The sequence below is a fragment of the Mycteria americana genome, chromosome 2 (assembly GCF_035582795.1).
Source record: "Mycteria americana isolate JAX WOST 10 ecotype Jacksonville Zoo and Gardens chromosome 2, USCA_MyAme_1.0, whole genome shotgun sequence".
Taxonomy (NCBI): domain Eukaryota; kingdom Metazoa; phylum Chordata; class Aves; order Ciconiiformes; family Ciconiidae; genus Mycteria; species Mycteria americana.
Window position 1 is genome coordinate 11999989 of NC_134366.1, and position 20703 is coordinate 12020691.

At 38.7% G+C, this 20703-nt stretch overlaps 1 protein-coding gene across 8 annotated transcripts in view; it reads left to right on the forward strand.

The window, feature by feature from the left end:
* Positions 1-20703, forward strand: part of ZMYND11 (zinc finger MYND-type containing 11) — a 116216-nt gene that overhangs the window by 91485 nt on the left and 4028 nt on the right. For all 8 annotated transcript variants that reach the window (XM_075492409.1, XM_075492407.1, XM_075492408.1 and 5 more), the window contains 10 exons: positions 5175-5252; positions 5656-5748; positions 7228-7315; positions 8540-8595; positions 9355-9432; positions 9977-10095; positions 11944-12151; positions 13996-14064; positions 16013-16285; positions 17380-17565. In XM_075492409.1, coding sequence (XP_075348524.1) covers positions 5175-5252; positions 5656-5748; positions 7228-7315; positions 8540-8595; positions 9355-9432; positions 9977-10095; positions 11944-12151; positions 13996-14064; positions 16013-16285; positions 17380-17565 — 1248 coding nt within the window. The remainder of the gene's footprint in view (positions 1-5174; positions 5253-5655; positions 5749-7227; positions 7316-8539; positions 8596-9354; positions 9433-9976; positions 10096-11943; positions 12152-13995; positions 14065-16012; positions 16286-17379; positions 17566-20703) is intronic.

Sequence of the window (20703 nt, forward strand, 5' to 3'; positions counted from 1 at the left end):
CATTCGCCTTGCAGCCGCATGGACCCTTGAGTAAATCAGGGAGGCAGCAGAACTGGGCACTGCATAGGGTGTATTTAATAAAGTGTAAAGGAATTTGTCCACAGCAGTGAGAAAACTGGGAAACCTCCACTTAGAGCCTCCTACCACCTTCTCTGTGCATGTAAAAGCAAATTTAATTCATACGATGCTTCATATTCAGAAGGTGCTTAATGCACCATACAAGTACAAACCAATTTGTGGATTCAGCTGTAACATTTCCAAAAGCACCTAACGTGTTGAAAAGTGTAGTTCAACTGTATATGGTCTTGAAAGAGGCAGGTCTTATGCCATATTCTGCTCATGCAGATCCTTTTCTGTATACTGCTTACTGCATACGGTGCACCAGTTGCTCTGAGACCCATCCTGTGTGCCTGCATACCTTTCTTAATGGTACAGGAAACCTGATGACCTGAGGGTTGGGAGTTTGAGAGTGCGGCAGAGCAGTAAAGCTTTCCATATGTAGCACCAAATTCCTCTGGAAATTTAAGCCCTAAAAAAATCCAAAGGCCAGTGGGTAAAGCAAAGAGTTTCTAAACAGCAGTGGTGAATGTATGTTAGACTCATGCACATTGTTCCTGTCTGCAGATATACCCCTGGAAACCTGAATTGCTTCTGAAAATGGAACTGGTGCCTTAGAAACATGTATCTGTCATTGAGCAGCCTTCACCTAATCCATCACTGAACTGAAATGAAGCTCTTTGATGTGTGGATACACATGACAGTTGAGGGAGGAAGGGAGAAAAAATATTCGTTAATGGGAGATTATATGGAGACCTCTTTACATGGAGAAAATGCAATTTAAATGCTTATAGCTAGACAGAATGCTGGCACTAACACCTTGCATTTCTTAGAGTTTCTCTATTTTTTCCTCTTCAAATGAAAGATTGCAGCAACTGCAGCATACTGACCATTGTCACCCTGGGAGTTAGGAGCTACATGCTAACTCAGGGTGCAAAGGATAGTAATTTCCATCATAAACGGTGCTACTGCAGGATGGAGTGTTCCTTGGCAGTACCCCTCACTGCTGCTAACCTTGTGTTGTTCGTAAAGTTTTGTAGTGAATTCCTGCACTATAAGCATGTCAGAATTGCTAAGTAAGTCACACCTGCACAGTGCAATATATTGCTACCCTCTTTAACAGCTAAGCGGTATTGGTAATCTGGAATATTGAATACAAAAAGCAATGTAAATCCAGCCTTCAGGTACCAGCTTCTAAGAAATAGATGTGCCACAGAGATATATAAGGCATATATAAGGTATTTCCTGCACCCACAAGCAAAGAGTGAGGCTGCAGCCTTGGCCTTCCACCTACCAGATCTCATCAATCTTCTGTGTGAGGATTGCTATTGTGAAGGTTATTACTTCACTCCTACATCTCCTATATAAACACGTATGCCTGACTAAGCCTTTCGGTTTACTGTGATTCAAAGCACAAGGGTTGCAGTTTTTTCTAAAAATTGGCGTGACTTAGGAATCATCCTTGTTGTGGGTTAACTCCGGTAGGCAGCTAAGCACCACACAGCCGCTCTCTCACTTCTCCCCAACTCCCAGTGGGACAGAGGAAGAGAAAAGGACAAGTAGAAGCAAAAAAACTTTTGGGTCGAGGTAAAAACTGTTTAATAAGTGAAGAAATGGAAGAAGAGAGAAAGAAAACAAAACAAAACAAGTGATGCAAAGGCAATCACCTACCACCCTCCATGGGTAGACTGATGCTCAGCCAGTTCCCGAGCAAAAGATGGCTAACTCCCTTAAACCCCCTCCTCCCCCTTTCTATTGCTGAGCATGATGTTATATGGCGTGGAATATCTCTTTGGTTAGTTGTCATCTGCCTGGTTGTCTCTCCTCCCAACTCTTGCATACCTGCCCAGTCTATTCACTGTGGGGGCAGAGTGGGCAACAGTGAAGGCCTTGACACTGTGCAAACACTGTTCAGCAAGAGCTAAAACATCAGTGTGTTATCAACCCTGTTTTGGTCACAAATCTAAACCACAACACTATATGAAGACAATTAACTCCATCCTAGCCAGACCTAGTACAATCCTGTATTAAGATAATATATCCTACAAGTAGGATATCTACAAGTATAAAGATCCTGATAATCTTTTGAGGCTGGATTGAATCTTAGCAGTCTCCTTGAAAAAAACTTGTTTAAGTAATGTGGTTTGCAGTAGCATATCTTAGTAGATCTGACTGTGGGAAAAGATACGCAGTGGATCTTGCCACTTTTACAGATTCACAAGCCACCATCATTGGTTTTGTTTCCCAAAAGTAGGAAATTAAAAGACCTAATTTTCATTTATACTTGCTTCTATATCACTCTGGCTATAAAGGGACCTGAAAGTGAGTATATTTTCTTGTGTCAGAGCAATATAAGTAGATTTTATGCAAATCATATCCCCCATCTAGTGTTACCTATTTTCTTGCTTTAGGTGGCTCTAGGTTGACTTCTCTGAGAACACTACAAGTCTTCAAAATACAAAGTAGGGGATTTTTTATTAAAAAATTACACATTTTCCATTATAGCTTCCAAAGTATGTATGAGTGGTACCTCCTAAAGGGCTAATCTTTGTTGAAAAGTGAATGAAGCAGTTGGATTATAAATGGCTTTCTACAAAGGGTGAGCAACCTTGCCATAAAAAGACGTTTTGCTGGCTCATAGTCTCCGATTCCCTAAATTCATTACCTTTCAACATTTAGTAGAGGAACCTGGAGATCAAATTTTTCTTAAAATAGATCAATGTAGGGAATTGAAGGAAAAGTGGAGAAATTCACGTTTGCCTGAATTGGCAAGTTAATTATATCATTTTCATTGGTGCTTAAGATGATATTAATTGCTGACATCAATAACGATACAAAGCCAGCTATCTATCTTTTCTTATGATCTGAAGGATAAGACTGTAAACCATCTATCTTACAAACTGTCTTGCCCAGCAGGGCATGAAAAACGGTTCGCATGAATTCTGAAATACTTTCAAAGGATGATAAATTCAGAACCACGTCAGAAAAAGAGGTGTAGAAGGACTAGTCAGTGCAAGTGAATTTTATTGTGTCCTAATAAGTTTCAGTCTTTTAAAGTGCTGTGTCATTAGCAAGCATACAGCATTCCAGTGCCTAAAATGACAAAATGACAGCAGCATTTCATAATGCAGATAATTTAATGCACATTTCGGTTTGCATTTGCAGTAGCAATGTTGGTATATGCAAAACTGAATAGGTGGATTGAATTCCAGCAGAATGCGCATTCTCACAGCAGACAAAGTGAGACATGAATATACAGAAGGTGATTCAGACATACAGAGCAGGGTAAAAGTCTGTCTCATGCCAGAGTTTGGAAGGAAGGTCAGGGAACCATTAATATTATGAAAATAATGCTTAAATGCACTGTAAGTGTTAGAAAGACCTTGTGCTGGCCCTTTCCACAATCGTGAGTTTTACCCAGCAGTGGTAGTGTCCTGTCAGGAAAAAGCTATAGTGTTTTTATGCATTATAGTATCTATATATGTATCTATATGTTTATAGTATCTATATAGGTTCATGACTGAACTGATATTTCAGCACAGTTTGCAGTGATTCTATGCATACTGTTAAGCAATCAAATAAACAGCTTTATTGGTAGTGCTGTGTAGAATTTTGATTTAAGAAGGAGGCAGTAAGTATAATCCTGAGATGTACAGGTTGCACACTTGCTGTAGCACAAGGGCCAGCCTGTGATTTTCAGTGTCTTCAATGTCTTGCAGGAGGAATATAATCAGAGAAGACACAATCAAATCCTATCAATTTTTTTTGCACTAATGTGTAATTTTTACTCTTGCTAAGTAAATATGTAAAAGTAGTTGCTCTGTACTCAATGTGTCTGCTCCCTCTATATGTTCAGAGTCATATATAAGTAATTCAGTTAAAAATAGCACACTTCAAGTGATTAATAGTTCATAAGCCTCTACCTCTTTTAGCTACCTATTAGGACATGGATTCTGTTTTTTCTTGTGTTTGCTAAGCAACAGTCATCTGCGTAATTATGTGGATCTTGCTAAAGACCATCAAAATTTGAGGATGCAGGTGTAACTGAGCCAGTTTGGTCCACACAGTTTGCATACAGGTGGTGATGTGAGGCACGAGAAGGGGAGAACTCAGCTTGGCACTCACTGCATTTGGAGGTGCGAGGAGGAGTAAATGTTTTTTTGCAAGAGATGTGAGCAGTGAGAAATCACTTCAGGATAATAAACCTGGAACCCATGCTGTTGTTTCACTGCGCTTTTGTTTTGGAGAACTGTAGGCAAGAGCAAGGAGGAGATAGCATTTTTCAGCCAGCTTTTGTAAGGCCATGCAGAACTGTGCACAGCTGCTGTGACCTGCAATCGGAAAGGCTGGTTTGTAAGAGCACACTAGGCATTTGCAGAGAGCCACCTTCTCTTTAGCAGCATGTTTTCTGTATGCAGTGCTTCCCATTAGCCTGGATTGACTTTGAAGGGTGGGGATAAGTCTCTATGCTAGTCTAAGATGAGGGGGAAAAACTCTGGATCCTGAACTGCTAAAAAGCAGCAGTCTGTGTTCTGAAATCTGGATTAGGTTTTGTGAAGGAAGAACCACAAAAATCAACAACTGCTATGTTTCTCGAGCAGTAAAAAGTGCTCTGAGTTTTTACTGGCTAGAGCCTATTTGACTTCCAGCTAGACAGTGTCATTTTGCCTAGTAAGCACATAATTTGTAGATGGTACAGGATATTATTTAAAAGTTATTTCTTATTTTACAAAAAATATTAATGCCTTGCTAATAAAAAGACCATTAAATAAATTTTAAACTGCTCCCTAAAATGCCTTTCTTCATTGCTTTATTCTAATTAGACACTTTTTTACATGAGAGGTTTTGACAAAGTATTATGGATACAAGTGGAAATAAAACCTGTAATTCTTCTGTAGCTGAAGTCCTCAGCCCAGACATAATTCAAAGCAACATACATAGTTGTTGTGACGTGTTAGTGTTACTAATTTCCCAGAAAAGATTTTCCCTAAAAAATTGTGTGATATGTGATTCAAAGTTACCTTTTCAAATAATGTTGTGATGCAGAGAAAATTTTTATTGGATTAATTTTGAAGTCAAGTTTAAAATAATAATATGATCCTGTTTTTCTTTGACAGAGTATCAAGAAGAAAAACACAAGTAAACAAGAGATGAGCACATACCTGCGATTCATAGTCTCTCGTATGAAGGAGCGGGTGAGTGTGAAAGAGGGAAGTTTATCGAAGTGTTGGGTTGCACTGCAGAGGATGCATTGCGGTTGGCCATGTGTGACTGTGCAGAGAGGAGGGCTACAAGAGGGTATCAGTTTATTTCCCCTGTCTTAAGCGGTGTGTGTATTTCAACATACACTTGCCATGTCTCATTGCTCAGTTTAGTATCATTCTGGAAGGAGTAGTTTATGCCATGGGCCTGTGGCTCCTCTGAAATGGACATTTTTCAGGTTTGAGACGCATGCAATCTGTCAGATTGTGGATCTACAGTTTGGCCTTGTGTATTCCCCACCTGAAATATTCCAAACTATTGCATCTTTTAAATCTTTTTTTGTGTTTTAAGAAGATTCTAAATGCAATAACTTACACTGTCTCATGGTCCTTTCAGGCTATAGATCTAAACAAGAAAGGGAAGGACAACAAACACCCAATGTATAGAAGGCTGGTGCACTCAGCTGTTGATGTTCCTACTATACAGGAGGTAGAGTGACTTGCTTTCTAACTTTCTCACTGTTTATGGTGTCTTCTAACAGTGAAGATAAACCTTAAGGACTAAAGCACTAATCCTGTTTAATTCTTCTTATGATCAGTATTTCAATATTGTATCCAGCATTGGATATGGGAGCTTAAAATTTCAAACTTTTCTTCATAAATAGGTAACCGAATAAAACCATTTTGAGTGGTGCCTAGTTTTCAGACACGGAGTATCCTCAATTCCTTTTGTACTAAGGTTTTACTAGGAGCTGTAGGTAGCTGAAATCTTTAGAGAAAGTACCCTTTATCTAAGTCACTGAATATGGACTTGAGTGCCCATGTTTGCATATCTGGCCCAGTGTTTTTGACCATATTCTAATTTTAGTCATTAAGGCCTTGTGTAGGTGGCAACTTTATAAACATCTAAATGATTCATAAAAAAACAATCATTTTGTTGATCACAAAAAACAAGACTCACTTAAAAAATCTGTTTTGCATTAATTGTTCCAGAAATAAAGTACTAGTAAATATGTTGTCCTTTTTTTCTGAACCAAAGGTCTGATCATGACTCATGTAGATCAAATGCACATGACCAAAATGAACAGCATATTCATCTTTATTCATTGCTGCAACTGGATTACTATGCAATGCTGTAGTATATATTGCCCTTTACAACCATAGATGTGAAAGCCTTTGTTTTATTATTGTTATTGAAACACATGGATAAACAATAGCTTCACTGGCAGTTTTGGAGGCCAACACTACTGGCTTGAAGTACTGGCAACACTGGTTGAGCCTGAAAATAGGTCAGGCCTTCCTTTCACTGTGTCACCTTCATCTGCTTCCACAGAAGATCTTTTGGCCTTGATAACATACTAGAAACTGATGATATTTTGTTTGATGATTGGAATTCTCATAGGTGTTCTTGACAGAGCACAACTGAAAATGCTGCATTCCTTATCAGACAAAAGACCATACTAGGAAAATGAACTGCATGGCTCCATGTAGGCATTTGTTACGAGTTTGGAAGACTAAGACAATCAGCCTTCATCAGAAAACACTGACTGTCAAGTGAAGATCGTGGAAGTATAAAGGCAGTCAACATTGATTTGAAACTAGCTGGTATTTTAAGGTACAAAATCTTCACCTCAGGGAATATATTTTAATTTGAACAAGTGTTCTGGGCCACACCTTATGATGAAGCTACTCCAGATTTACCTTGTTATGACCAAGAGATTTTTTTAAAAAACTTAGTCAAGCATTAAAGCACCTGTTTTACTTCTGGGCATTGCATAAAGGGACCAATGCAGCCAGTGTTCAGGTACTAACAAACCATGTCAAAGAGTTGTAAGTATTCCTTCTGTACACGGGAAGGGCAGTGGCTGATCTGTGTTGAATAATGCAGATTTCTGTGAAAGCTTCTCTGCGTAAAACAGGTGCAGCACTTTAACAGTTTTTTCACAGTCCTGTGTTTTCTTTTGTGTAGAAAGTAAATGAAGGAAAGTACAGGAGTTATGAGGAGTTCAAAGCAGATGCTCAGCTGCTTCTACACAACACAGTGATTTTCTATGGAGGTAAAGTACTACATTTACTACTGGCTTTATTTGATTTATTTTTATCTGTAGGAAACTCACAAGTTCAGGATTGAATTTGGTATTAGATAATCTTAAGTGTGGATGAGGTCATTTGAGAGCCCTTAAAAATCAAAGTAAGCTGCAAAGAGGACTTTGTAGGGTCTTTTCTGGCCCACCTACTACACAACTATTTTCATCCTCTCTGGCTAAACCTGTTAGTGGGAATTTGCACCTTTGCCATCCTGTTTCTTCTGCAGCCTAAGTCATAAGTCAGTCTATACTGCAAATTTCTGCCAGTATACATATGTTGTTCTGGGATGGAAAGAGGTCTGATCTCCGATGTGCTGTGTCAGCAGAAACATGTACTATAGACACATATTTTTCACTCGTGGGCAATATCTGCCATATTGTGACAGCAACTGTAGCTATATCCACACTAGAATTGTCCTGCCGGTGCAGTGTGTGGAGGTACAACCATCAGAGAAGCTGCCAGCCACTGGGAGGGTAATAAGTGACTGTTTGATATGGTGGGACACTCTGACTGGAAGTGGAAAAACACCACCACTGCATCCAGAAGCTATAGCCAGGTCCCGTAACAAGGTTCTCCAGAGCCTTAATTTCAGGAGGATGTGGTTCTCGCCTGCAGACACGGCCCACATCAGGGAAACTGGCAGGAGGGTGGGACCAGTCTATTTGCAGCATCAGAAGATCCACATTGTCGTTGGTAGGGAGAAATATGAATCTGCTAATAGAGAAATACACAGGTGTAAAGAGAAACGCATAGTGATAAATAGTCTGTGAAGCATTACTCTGAGCAGAAACACTTATGTGATTGTACCTGTGTTCTTGTCAAGTGGTGATAGCAGAGGGCCATGTTTTAGGACAATTGCAGTGTGTCATTAAGACACTAGCAGAGAAAAAAATTGGATCCATATTAAGAGTAGCCCTGTCTCCCTGCTGCTGCTCCTCAGATGTGTACTTGTATTGTTCAGTTTAAAAGTTCCCAACAGTATTTTTGCATATAAATATGAAAGATAAAACAAATATAGAACTGATGATTGTTAGAAAATTTTAAATGGAAGGGTTATCCAAGTGACTAAATTATGTTTTGTATTCTCAAGCAAGACAATTATAGCATGAAAGTCATAGCAATGACAGCTGCAAATCTTTGTGAGCGCTATGATCATACTGTGATTGTTCATACCATTTATTTTTAATTTATAGCGGACAGCGAACAAGCTGATATAGCGAGGATGCTTTACAAAGACACATGTCATGAAGTAAGTATTATCAAGTAACCAAGATGTAGACAAGATACTTGATTTTCATTTCAGAATCTAGGAAAGTTATTCTTTGTATTACAAAAATAAAAAGGGTGTGAAGTTTGTTATAAATTTATATTTTATAATATAAATTCAGAATTCCTTATAATATTCAGAATTCATTATAATATGATTCAGAATTCCTTTTTCTTTTTTTTTTTTTTTTTTTGCAACTAGACTATTATTTGGAAAATACCGATATTCAAATTTTAGTTTTGAAAATAATCATGTAATACACAGTTGGACTAGAAATAATTTTACTTGCTAATATAAATTGAACCTGAGGTGAGATTCCTACCAAATTCTGTAACTGGCATTGAAACATTTCTCAACATTCAGAGGAGACCAAAAAATAAAGCTAGGGGAGCTGTCACACTTTCTCCATTTGTACAGTTGAATTACTTCTTTCAGAATGTACTTTAAATATTTGATGAATTTGAAGATATTCTTTGCATTTTAGCTATAATAAATCATTAAGAGTTGAATTAGTCTCCTCCCTCTGCCTTGTTTTTCTAAAACACGAATAACATTTCTGCAGCTTGTCTTTCATCCACTCTCAGCTCACCTCAGTTTCACACCTCTAGTTTGCACAAACAGAAATAACTCCACCAAATTAGCAAGCAGGGCTGAAAAATTTTACTACTTAAGAGAGAGGGATACTACTGAAGTCACATAAATAGGATTTTTTGGGCTTATTTACCTTTTTTTGTTTTTCAGCTGGATGAACTGCAGCTTTGCAAGAACTGTTTCTATTTGTCAAACGCGCGACCTGACAATTGGTTCTGCTATCCTTGTGTACGTTGCTGACACAGATTTTTATTTGTTTGCTTTTCTGTATAAAAGCCTGCAGTTTTGGTGTCATTAATGAATTGAATATTCCATTTCAGTAGGCTTGTTTCAAAAGCATGGTTAAGACTCTGTAAGCCTAGATATTTTACACAAGTGAAATGTTGATTGAAGTTCAAAGCTGTAACAATATAGGTTATAAAACTTGGTTATCAGCCAGTTACAACAGTCTCACAAGAAAATAAGGAGTTTACAGAAATAAAAGTTTGCTCCTGGATGAAGCTATAAAGACAAGTTTAATTTTTGGGCTGCTTAAGATCTCTGTTTTCAATACACAGTTATGCCCTATTCAGACTCTGTATTTTTTTTACTTTGATCCAAGCAATACATCTAACAGGGAAATATGTATTGTAAGAAGATAAAAATGAAAATAGCACTAGACGTAAACAGCAACCATATTCTTAAGATACTAGCATAGTATTACAGCAAAATATTTGTGGGAGATATCAATATAATACTTCGTATCCAATAATAAATACAATATTTTTTCCAGATACCTAATCATGAGTTGGTTTGGGCCAAAATGAAAGGCTTTGGGTTTTGGCCAGCCAAAGTCATGCAGAAAGAGGACAATCAAGTTGATGTTCGCTTTTTTGGCCATCACCACCAAAGGTAATTTATTAATTCCATGTGCTGCTTTTTACAAACAATACTTAAAAGAATTTATCTCATCTATCACATTGTAAATCCTGGCTCAGCTAGTTGCCAACATTAGAAAGACTGAGTACTTTGCCATAATTGTTTCAGAAAATTTAAAGCTCAGTCTAACACATCCGAAGTTGCCAAATGGCTCAGATTCCCTTTCCACAGTTGCTATAGGGATGTTACTTAATGTAATTTTAATTAAAGAAAGCAAGTGAACTTCAACTGTTTCTTCAAATCAGTAGCAGCCTGCTAATCCAGGCCAAGGTGAAAATTGGACAGAAATGTACTCTTTACTACCAGCAGTATTGACTTTATGCAATTTTCTCTTCTGAGCAGGCACATTGCAATTTTGTGTTTTAGTAACGTAATATGCATCTAAAATGTGTCTGTCTCACTGCTAGAACATTGACAGAGCTCCTGCTGTGAGCCAGTTTGCAGTTTCAGAGAATAACTCTTTGCATTGGAAACTTCACTCTTAGAGATCAGCTTTTTCTTCCATCTCCAGTTGTTTGTTGAGCATTTGGGGAGGGTTATAGTAGTGTTAGTACAGTGGATGTACTGATTGTTTTTGCTGTTTGATTTATGTGCCTATAATGTGAGGAGAGGAGACATTTGCAAGGTAATTCATGGTTGTTGGGAAGGTGGTATATTTTGGTGCATCCCAAAAGGGCCTAGACAATTCAGTAACACTGTTTTATGAGGCTGTTTATTTAAGTTGCTTTAGTGTAACTTGCATAGTATATAACATGTTTTCATTTGTTACATGAACTACCAAGATTTTCTAACAGGCATAAAGTGGGTAAAGGATCTTTATTTGTGTCTCAGTCACAGAATGATTTACCTTGAATCTGTTTGCAAATACAGCTTATCTCATTAGTAGTTTTGGCATTAAGTTCACACAGCTTCAAACTATTTAATAAAGTAACATGACACTTGTGGGATGAGGTGCTTGCAACTTCTTAAAACGTGTGGCGATAGAAAAGGCAAAATACATTTTACTAGAGTGCCATTGTTTAGTCACTGTGCTGGACTTGGACAAAAGGCCAAATTCCTGGTTGGTATAAATTAGCATTGTTTCTTTTACTTCATTGAAATGAAATTTATATTGCAAGAATTGAGAATCTGTCCGCAGACATTTAATTTGTTACAGTGTATACTCTGTTATGTACATGTGCATGGCAGTGACTCTTTTTCTTTAATGTCCAGTGCTGCTTGGTATAACCTTTCAAAATGTCAAGAGCTGCCCATCTAACTCTATGAGGACTCTCTGAAAATATTTCAGAGGACAAAGTACCTTTGGAACCAAGTCACTAGCATGAATTCAGTCCAAAAGAGCATGACAGTCCCCACATGAGTTCAGTCCTGATAGACAGGGGCCCAAACTACAAAATGTCTCTATTCAAGGTGATAATTTGGTACATTCCTTGACAGTTTTAGCAAAGAGGTCAATGGCTAAATTGGATTAGCTTATGAACCTTCAGTAAAGATATTTCTGTGTCTGACTCAGGGCATTTAGCAAGAGAGCAGGTAGGAGATGTGACTGCTGGTGGTGCTGGGGGAGGTTTGTGGCTCATGAAAAATGAAAGACTTTCAGCCATAGCACCCACACCTAACAAGTGCTTATAATAACACAAACGTCTAACAGTATGCAGTCGGGTTTTTTTCAAGTGTGTTGAATATACAAAAATTTTGAGTAAAAAGGAATTGTCAGTGATTGGCCACTGTGAAAAACTGCTTCTGAAGTCAGTTTCTCAGGTCAAGATCCTTCACCTGTATTTAATGTTTCTGAACCTGTCTGTACTGTGTATTCAAAAGGGCCTGGATCCCCTCTGAAAACATTCAAGATATCACAGTTAACATCCATCGGCTGCATGTGAAACGCAGTATGGGGTGGAAGAAGGCCTGTGATGAGCTGGAACTGCACCAGCGTTTTCTTCGTGAGGGGAGATTCTGGAAATCAAAGAATGAGGATAAAGGGGAAGAGGAGGCAGAGTCAAGTATCTCTTCCACCAGCAATGAGCAGGTGAGTGCTGCCACAATGTTAGCAATCAGGGCAATTTATTAAAGGGTACAAAGATGACATATTTTTGATTAATCTACTGTCTGCAGTTTTGTGGTGACAAAAAGAGGATTGAAAGGCTTGCTTTCCCTATGTTTTGTGGCTCAGTAATAGCAAGAATATAGAGTTTTCCTCTTTCCTCAGTTTCTTGAATGACCTCTGGAAAGTTTTAAAATGTTTGTCACCTACAGCACCTTGATGAGACAGACCAAGATTTCTAAAGTTAAATAGGAATGTTCAAGTTAAATGTCATGGATATCAGATAGACTGCAACACTGCCTTCTTGGACTCCCATCAAGGGACAGCACTGTAGCTGTTCAGCCTTTTCACAGCTGGAGTATTTTCACTTTGGACTGTATTCTGCATTACAGATCCCTGAGTAACACCAACCATGACATTTTCAGCAAGTCCAACTAAAGTTAGGTGCAAACGTTGCACTTGAGGACCACATGACCAGCAACTGATTAAAGTAATTAAAAATAATTCTGCAAAACAAGAAAAACAATATTGCTTTAACAAAGGTGAAAAGCACAAAGGGCCAAGATACAAAACTTTGCATTGCTACATGGAAATTCCCTTATCACAGCTGAACCTTGCTAGTCATTCATTGTCCAAGAGGGTGTTATATATTCACTATTACTGACTTTGGCAGTAAGATTTTCATAGCTTGCAGGATGCTTCTGTGTATTTTTGGCAGCCGTTTCCCTGGCACCATCTTTTTTCCTCATTTAAAACCACTGTCCTCTCTCTAAGTCTGTATTTTTAAAAATCAGCGTGTTTTGCTCCTCTTCCTTTGCCCTTTTGTCAAACAGGTCTATCATCCAATTTGTAGCTGAAAACTTAAAGCTTATAAAACTGGATGTTGCTTTAAGGGGATGCTCCTTATCAAAGTGGGTTTTTTAGCCTGGTTTGCTTAGCTAACCCTTTGTAGTCCCTTTACTTAATGTCATGTAACAACATATGATGAAACAGGAAAATGGTCACAAATAGTATTTATGAAAGGTAACAGAAGCATTTTCCCAGTTTTTCAGAAGTGTCAGTCATAAAGTTTACAGTGTACATTTGCATATTTTCTGTTCCACCCCAGCTGTTCATCCGTCACTTGGTTAATACTTACACCTGTTTCACTGGTTTCCCAGATGCAGGAACATAAGAGTAGCCATCAAACTCAGTGCTCTGCAGTGATCTGCAGTATCCTGTCACTAACACTAGCTAGTACTGGATGCTTCAAACACAGGAGTAAGAATTTTGCTGTAAGCCATTGTAAGATAATATACCATCCACTTAGATCTCACCCTTGTTTCTATTGCTGGAGATTGGCTTTTATTCTAAAGCATGAAGTTTCATACCCCTCCAAGCATACAGTTATAATCAATTATAGGAAGTCTGGATAATCTTACTATCTTTACCTATATACATTATCTTCATAATTTTTGCTGTTTTCTGGCTTCCAGCAAGATCTGCTGCCTAATTATGGGTCACTGATATCAGAATATTCCAGAAAACAAGTGTTTGAACTTGTGTGTAAAATGAAGAAAAGACAGGTTAAGGGTATTTTAGCAAATACATATTGAATGTTAGAACTTGTTCATTAATTTTGTTCCTTCGTGCAGTCATAATCGTCAGTGATAATGTGGAAAGTTTATTGCATGCAATTCTCATTTAAGAACATTATTCAAATTTCTATTTGCTAAATTAAATAATTGCAAATAATCACAAATGAAAGGTACATAAGTCATGTTGCAATGAATGCTACTTATATGAACTGTTTTTGGAATGAGTCAATATGCTTTTCTTAATGTTCACAGCTGAAGGTTACTCAGGAACCAAGAGCAAAGAAAGGACGACGTAACCAGAGTATGGAACTCAAGAAAGAAGTAAGTAACCTCAATTACCATGATAGGAAAGTTACCTAGAGATAAGAAATTACCTAGAGATAGGAAAGTACCAATTACCTAGAGATAGGAAAGTACAAAAAGTCTGAAATTTTAATAGACACTCCTTGAATTTCTGTCACCTTTTACTGATTTTACAGTATTAATCTTGGAAGTTCCAGCCCCACAGCTTGGTCCTCCTTGCTCACAAACATAATTGTACCTTCCACATGCAAGGCACTGGTGTCATCGTGGTAATATTCTGTATCATGAATAAATCAACAGTCAGCTTACAACATTATTTGTTTAATGACAAATTCAGGCTAGTTAGTAAGTGTATAAACAGCAGAAATTAGAAAGTATTTTGCACGATCAAGAATATTAAGTTTATAAAATGTCATATCCACCTTTGTCCGTGGAACTTCCTTCCTTGTTTATCCAACTTGCACACTGAATGATCGTATAACCAAGGGACTGTATTATTATGCTTGTACACAAGGGGGCAGTTACTGAGACAGCCATAAATCTCATCTTTCCTAACTTTTGAGTACTTTTTCTTGGCCTTGTTTCAGCTGCATGTTGAAGACTGAGAAAAGTTGCACATATGCACAGTCCTTGGAAGAGGACTCAGGACTCTATTACAGAGGAGGGTTCAGGTATTTTAGCACCAGAGTTATGTGGGATGGCCCTGGTGCCTGAAATACAGACATTGCCGCTCCTAATATCTGGGCGCCTGCCTCCCCATACTGCAGGAGGCACCTTCATCGATGGAGGCAGTGACGCACAGTTTGTGCTCCCTGGGGCACAAACTATATTTGAGTGCAAGATAGGGAGACTACAGTTTAGGATGTCTTGTCATTTTTATTGCGTTTTCTGTCAAGTAAATGCTGTAATTTGCTTCATATATTTATGTCTTAACATTTGCCTTCTTAGCTCTGCTCATATTTGATCAGTGATCCAGAAGTCAATCACAGTGACCTATTAGAGAGTAATTGGTTGCAAAAGGGAATACACAGTCAGCCTTTTGATTGGTGTGAGCAGTGCCCCATCCCAGAGACAGGCACTAAGTCCAGTCCTGAGCAAGTCTGGTGTTACAAGGACTGAGTGCTTTGTCTGTACATTGATAAATGAGCTTTAAAAAAATCTAAGTTAAAAAAAACCAAATAATGTTCATCTGTGTCTTCAGATACTTCAAATACCAATAAGAGTTTGCAGGGATATTACTTCTATCTGTTCTAAAGAGCTGGAGCAATTGGTGTTACAGTGTAATAACATAGGCAGCTAAATTCAGTACAGTACACTACAGTAACTATGATTTCTTTCTTGATAATTGTGTAATTACAGAAAGCTTCTGTGGTCATCCAAGTCTAGTTCTGTATTATTGGAAGCCAGACTTAGATGCTCATTAGCCTTTCATCTTCAAAGCACCTTTGAAGTACTAATCAATCTTTGCAGCAGTTCTATGAAATCAGTGGAATATTACAGACTCCAGTGGAGCCTGTTGGGCCAGAGTAAGCCCAGAGTTTGCCAAAACAAGTCAGGCACCTTGGCCACGCAGCTACAGTCTCTTCAAGGAGGATGGTAGGGGGAAAAATCTATAGCAACCCTTTAGTAATCCCAAGGGATCCGCAGTGATTCAGCATAGGCTCTAATGTTGGTCATACTTTTTGGGAAGTGAGGCTGGTGAGTGTGGCATTCTGATGCCATACGTGTGCTTCCTTCTGGAGGGCTCCTAGCTGAAGTCAGAAAAGCCTGACCAAAGAGCCTAGCCACTGTCATGCTGGTTTTCCTCAGGGATCCCACATGCCATTAGCACTAAAGGTCTTCAACAGACACCTTTCACATTTATTGCGCTGGCATTAGTCATGTAACATTTTTTCTCCAGGGGGAACTGAAAGTTAACTTGTTCTATTTTGATATCTGGATTTACAAGTTTGTTCTTTCTCTGTAGGAGCCAGAACCTGAAACTGAAGCAGTAAGTTCAAGCCAGGAAATTCCCACAATGCCTCAGCCCATTGAAAAAGTTTCAGTCTCAACTCAGACCAAGAAGTTAAGTGCCTCTTCTCCAAAAATGCTGCATCGGAGCACCCAGACCAGTAATGATGGAGTGTGTCAGAACATGTGCCATGACAAATACACCAAAATCTTTAATGATTTTAAGGACAGGATGAAAGCTGATCACAAAAGAGAAACTGAGCGAGTTGTGCGAGAGGCAGTTGAAAAGGTAACACTTGTCGAACACCACCTACACTCTGGTTTGAGGAGAGGAGGAGTGTGGATTTTTTTCACATTCTTCTTTATTTTTGTAACATCCACCTTTAAGAAAATGACAAAAAACCCTTTCCAAAGAGACCACATAAAAATAGTCTTCATTATTGCTTTTTAGACCATTTCTATACCAACAGACCTTAATTTAAACAGAAAACTCCTGCTTTTTTTGATTCTTGTCCAGTGAAATCAGTTTGTGATCCAAAAATGAAACTAATTGTTCATTCATGAGTATCCGTTTCCAAAGCCTTTGTCTCCATTGTCAAGTGTGGTTGTAAACAATGGCATTGTTTAAATGCTATTCATAAATAATTCTTCTCTTGTCAGTCTTCTGGCCTAAACATTAAATAGATTCACTGAAATTTGTTTGAATTTTCTTAATCTAATGATAACCTGTTTAAAATTCAGTATCTAAGCCTCAGCTGGTCACCTTTGGCTGGAGAGAGCAGGACAATTCAGAGGATGATTTGTCTAACCTCTCTTAAGTACCTGTCTTAAGACAAGATGAATTTCCTTCTGGATGAAGGACTATGGAATGAACCTAGGGAGTTTAAGTGTTAATCCTGTAGGATGAAGACACCAAACTTTTAGATAACTGAGCAAGGGTAAAGGAATCCCACCAACAACGGATACTAAAAGTAACCTCTTACTGAACTCAGGGATGTTCTATTTTGTATTTTCCATTGTGTCCTTGCTGTAGATTTATATGCAGTTGTAGATTTGGAAAAGACAAAATCTTTGTCTAAGATAAATTCATAAATTTGTAAACTGGTCGTTGACAAAATATACATGGAACCTATTTAGCTGTTTTTGTAGATGCCTAGCAGAATAGAAATATGGTGACATTTTTATTTTGAATGTTTCTTATGGGATGGAAGTTTTGTTATAACTCTAAAAGAGAGAACTTTTTGTTCCCTAAATAGGAGAAATGTCTAATTATGTGACCTCCACCCACATCAGTAACAGAGGTTTAAAGAGTAGAGGTTTAAAGAAGATACTTTTATTCCAATAGCTGTCCATTGACTTGTTTTGCTGACTTTCTTATGGCAGCTGCGTACAGAGATGGAAGAAGAGAAAAGGCAGGCTGTAAATAAAGCTGTGGCCAACGCACAAGGAGAGATGGACAGAAAATGTAAGCAGGTAAAGGAGAAGTGCAAAGAAGAATTTTTAGAAGAAATTAAGAAGCTAGCAGGCCAGCACAAGCAACTGATTTCCCAGACCAAGAAGAAGCAGTGGGTAAGTGTCAAAAATTTATTACAAGAGAATAAGTGGAAATGTATAATGCATACTGCAGGCCAATTGAAGGTGATTTCTTCCTTTCTTTTAACTGTACCACTCTTTCACTGGTCTTTCAGCTTGAATGTTTTCTCCTTCATATTACTGCTTTCAAATTTTCTTAACCTCCAAATTTCAACTCCAAGTTCTGATTACTTCCCATCTTAATTATGTAGTGTTAACAGCACCATCTTCATGAGTCCAATCAGACATTAGTATCAAAATATTTTTTTCTAAATGCAGTTTTACTCCATATAAGACATGTTTTGCATTAAGTTCACACTCCTTTGATTTCAAGGCCCCAGACGGTACAATATCTGGCTGCATCAGTTTGGATTCCCCTGCTAATAATGCTGGTAGTGATATCCTTTTGGCCTTTTCCTCTCCTAGCTTTTTCTGTAGCTCTTTTATGTTCTTTTGTATTTAAGACATGACTTTCTGAAATATATTTCCCTCCCTTGTTCGGTCCTTAAGCCCAAATCTGCAGCATTGCCTACAAAAAACATGTTTGTATGCCCTTTAGAAAAGTGAAAACAGGCATCTAACTTACCATTCTATTACATGCTGCAAACTTTTCCCTGTTTTTGTCTGGTTTGTGTCTCGTGTTTTCTTTTCAAGCCAGAAGTGTGTTCTCCCACATGGCTGTACAGCATCTACTCAAACATTGCAAGTACTATAATACTGTGCTGCTAACCTATAACAGAGTACGGGTGGAAGCTGTTACGCTGAGGAGCAGTGAGCCTGGCACACATACGGACTTTGCTATTTCTTTGCTAATTTTCATAGAACAAAGAAATGAAAGCCATCGTTCAGGAAATCACACTGCACTGGAATAGCTATCTATAACATACAGTAGGGAGGGTACAAGATTTTCCGCTCGCCTCCTTTTGAGCTTTGATTTTGCCAGATGCGGCTGAGAAGCGTGCGGGTGCCTTGCCACAAGATGGCACGCTGATCTGAGCAGCGATGGAGAGCCGCCATCCCACTGCCACTGCCGCCCGGGGACAGCCAGCCCTGGCTTCGTCCCGCAGCTCCTGTTTGTCTTCCGCTGTAAAGGGCTGTTTGTTTATGTTCAGCCTCATTAGTCCTTGTTCTTACAGATGAAACGATGGTCCCTGCAGAGAAAACTCTGCTCTGTAGAAGAGTGAAATAAATACTAAGGCGAGACAATCGGTTGCTGCCTATCACAGTTACGAGTTTGCGTTTTTGTAAAGAGAAGAATTACTTCAAATGCCAGAGTTCCTGTAGAGTCTTCATTTCTGTTCCTAGCAGAGGTTTTACTGTGGGCGTTACAATACTGCAGTGCTTGGGTCTCTGTCAGTTAGAAAATTCCCCCCTGTCTACCTGTCTCTTCAGACCAGAGAAGTTATTTAGGTCTCCGACTTCATCAAGTTACTGTATTTAATGAGTCACCAGCTGCTGGTGTCTGCATGCATGCTTTTGCCTGTGGCACTTGAGAGGGAAATTGAATTGCCTTTGCCCACTATAGAACTATGTCAAATTAGCTCTCTTCTGTCAAAAGTTAAGAGTGCACATGTGAACTGTTGCCACCATTCAGCTGATATGCAGTAACTCAATCACAGTAACTTGATTGTGAGTCTGGACTCTTAGCTATAGCTGCTTTTTGGTGTTTTTGAAGGCAGAATTTATGAAAGAGACTCCGAGACTTACTTTCATCTGCTCCAGGGTGCCTTTACCATATCCTTTAGCCTCATCAGAGAGTGCCCTGGTACCACATCATTGCATCTTGCGATCATGTGCAATAAAGCCTCTTTCTGAGCAAGACAATTAAGGATATAAAGAGTATTTGACAATCTTGCCCATTTCTGTGGCCCCAGAACTATCTGTCAGTCACCACCTTAAATGAAGGCATCATACAGGCAGCTGGTTTGCATGTGGTAGGAGAGGGAGGGTAAGGATAAACACCTTTGCATTCAAGCTGATGGATCTGCCTGCCAACACACAGCCTCAGGCAGCTGGAGTTGGTCCAATTACACAACTCCCCAGTGATTTTCCTTCAGTGGTACTAATGACAGTCCCTGGTGTGTAGTACTGCTCTTGTATGCTGCTATTATAATGATACCTCCTTACCAAAATCTCATGTAATTAACACACATACTAAATGAATTTTGGTGGCTTTGCTTTTTAATTAGAAGCAGAGACCTCTGGTTTTGCGTAATGCAGATGTCTAGGCTTGGGAATACAGCTGCTATTATTCATGCTATATTTGTTTTTTTCTCATACCTAAAAAAAAAATCCAGTCAGGATGAAGGGATTGTTTTGCTGGTGGTGTACAGGCACATGAGAAGATGTGCTCCTAGCCCTCAGGGTCCTAACGCATAGTTAAAGAACAACATTTTCTGTTGGTCTAACTGGTCACAGGCCCCTTGGCTTAACGCAATTTCATTTTTGAACCTTCAGAAAATTTGGTTTTAATACAGATACCTCAAGTAAATAGCAAACGAAAGGAAGAAATGTAAAGGCAAGGGTAATGATCATGAGATTATGCAGTTTGGTAGCCTCCAGAATACAGGCTAGAGTGCCAGTCTTGACAATGTTGCTTTTTTAATTTCTCCCAGTTCTTTTATTTGCATATAAACCTCATGTAAATTGGTGCATAGTTCATTTTTAAAGATAATTTTTAACTTGTCTCTTTCAATTATATTTACACGTATATTTATACTAACTTGCAACAGGTTGTTTTTAAGTGAATGAGCATTGTCTGTGATGTGTACTGCCTGAAACAAAAACCCAAGTGATTCATAACGTTTAGAAAGAGGAAAATACAAAGAAAAGAGGAGGCCTGAGGCCAGCTGGCATTTTGCCTTCTCTGCCACATGTGCTGGTACAAGCTTAGATGACACTATTTTCCTTTTGTAAGTGGAGATTTACATCCCACACTTATGGGCAGCATATGTAAAGGGAAGTGCAGGACCCACAGATCAGTTGTCTTCTCCTGTCTTAGCTTTTTTTGATCTTTCCAAGCAAGCAGATGTGAAGCTGGTCTCTGGGCTGAGGCCCATGCTGTATGTAATGGAGAGACACAGCTGTTCCCTGCACCTTTCCAGCGGATGATCCTAACGGCTCCCACAGGCTTGC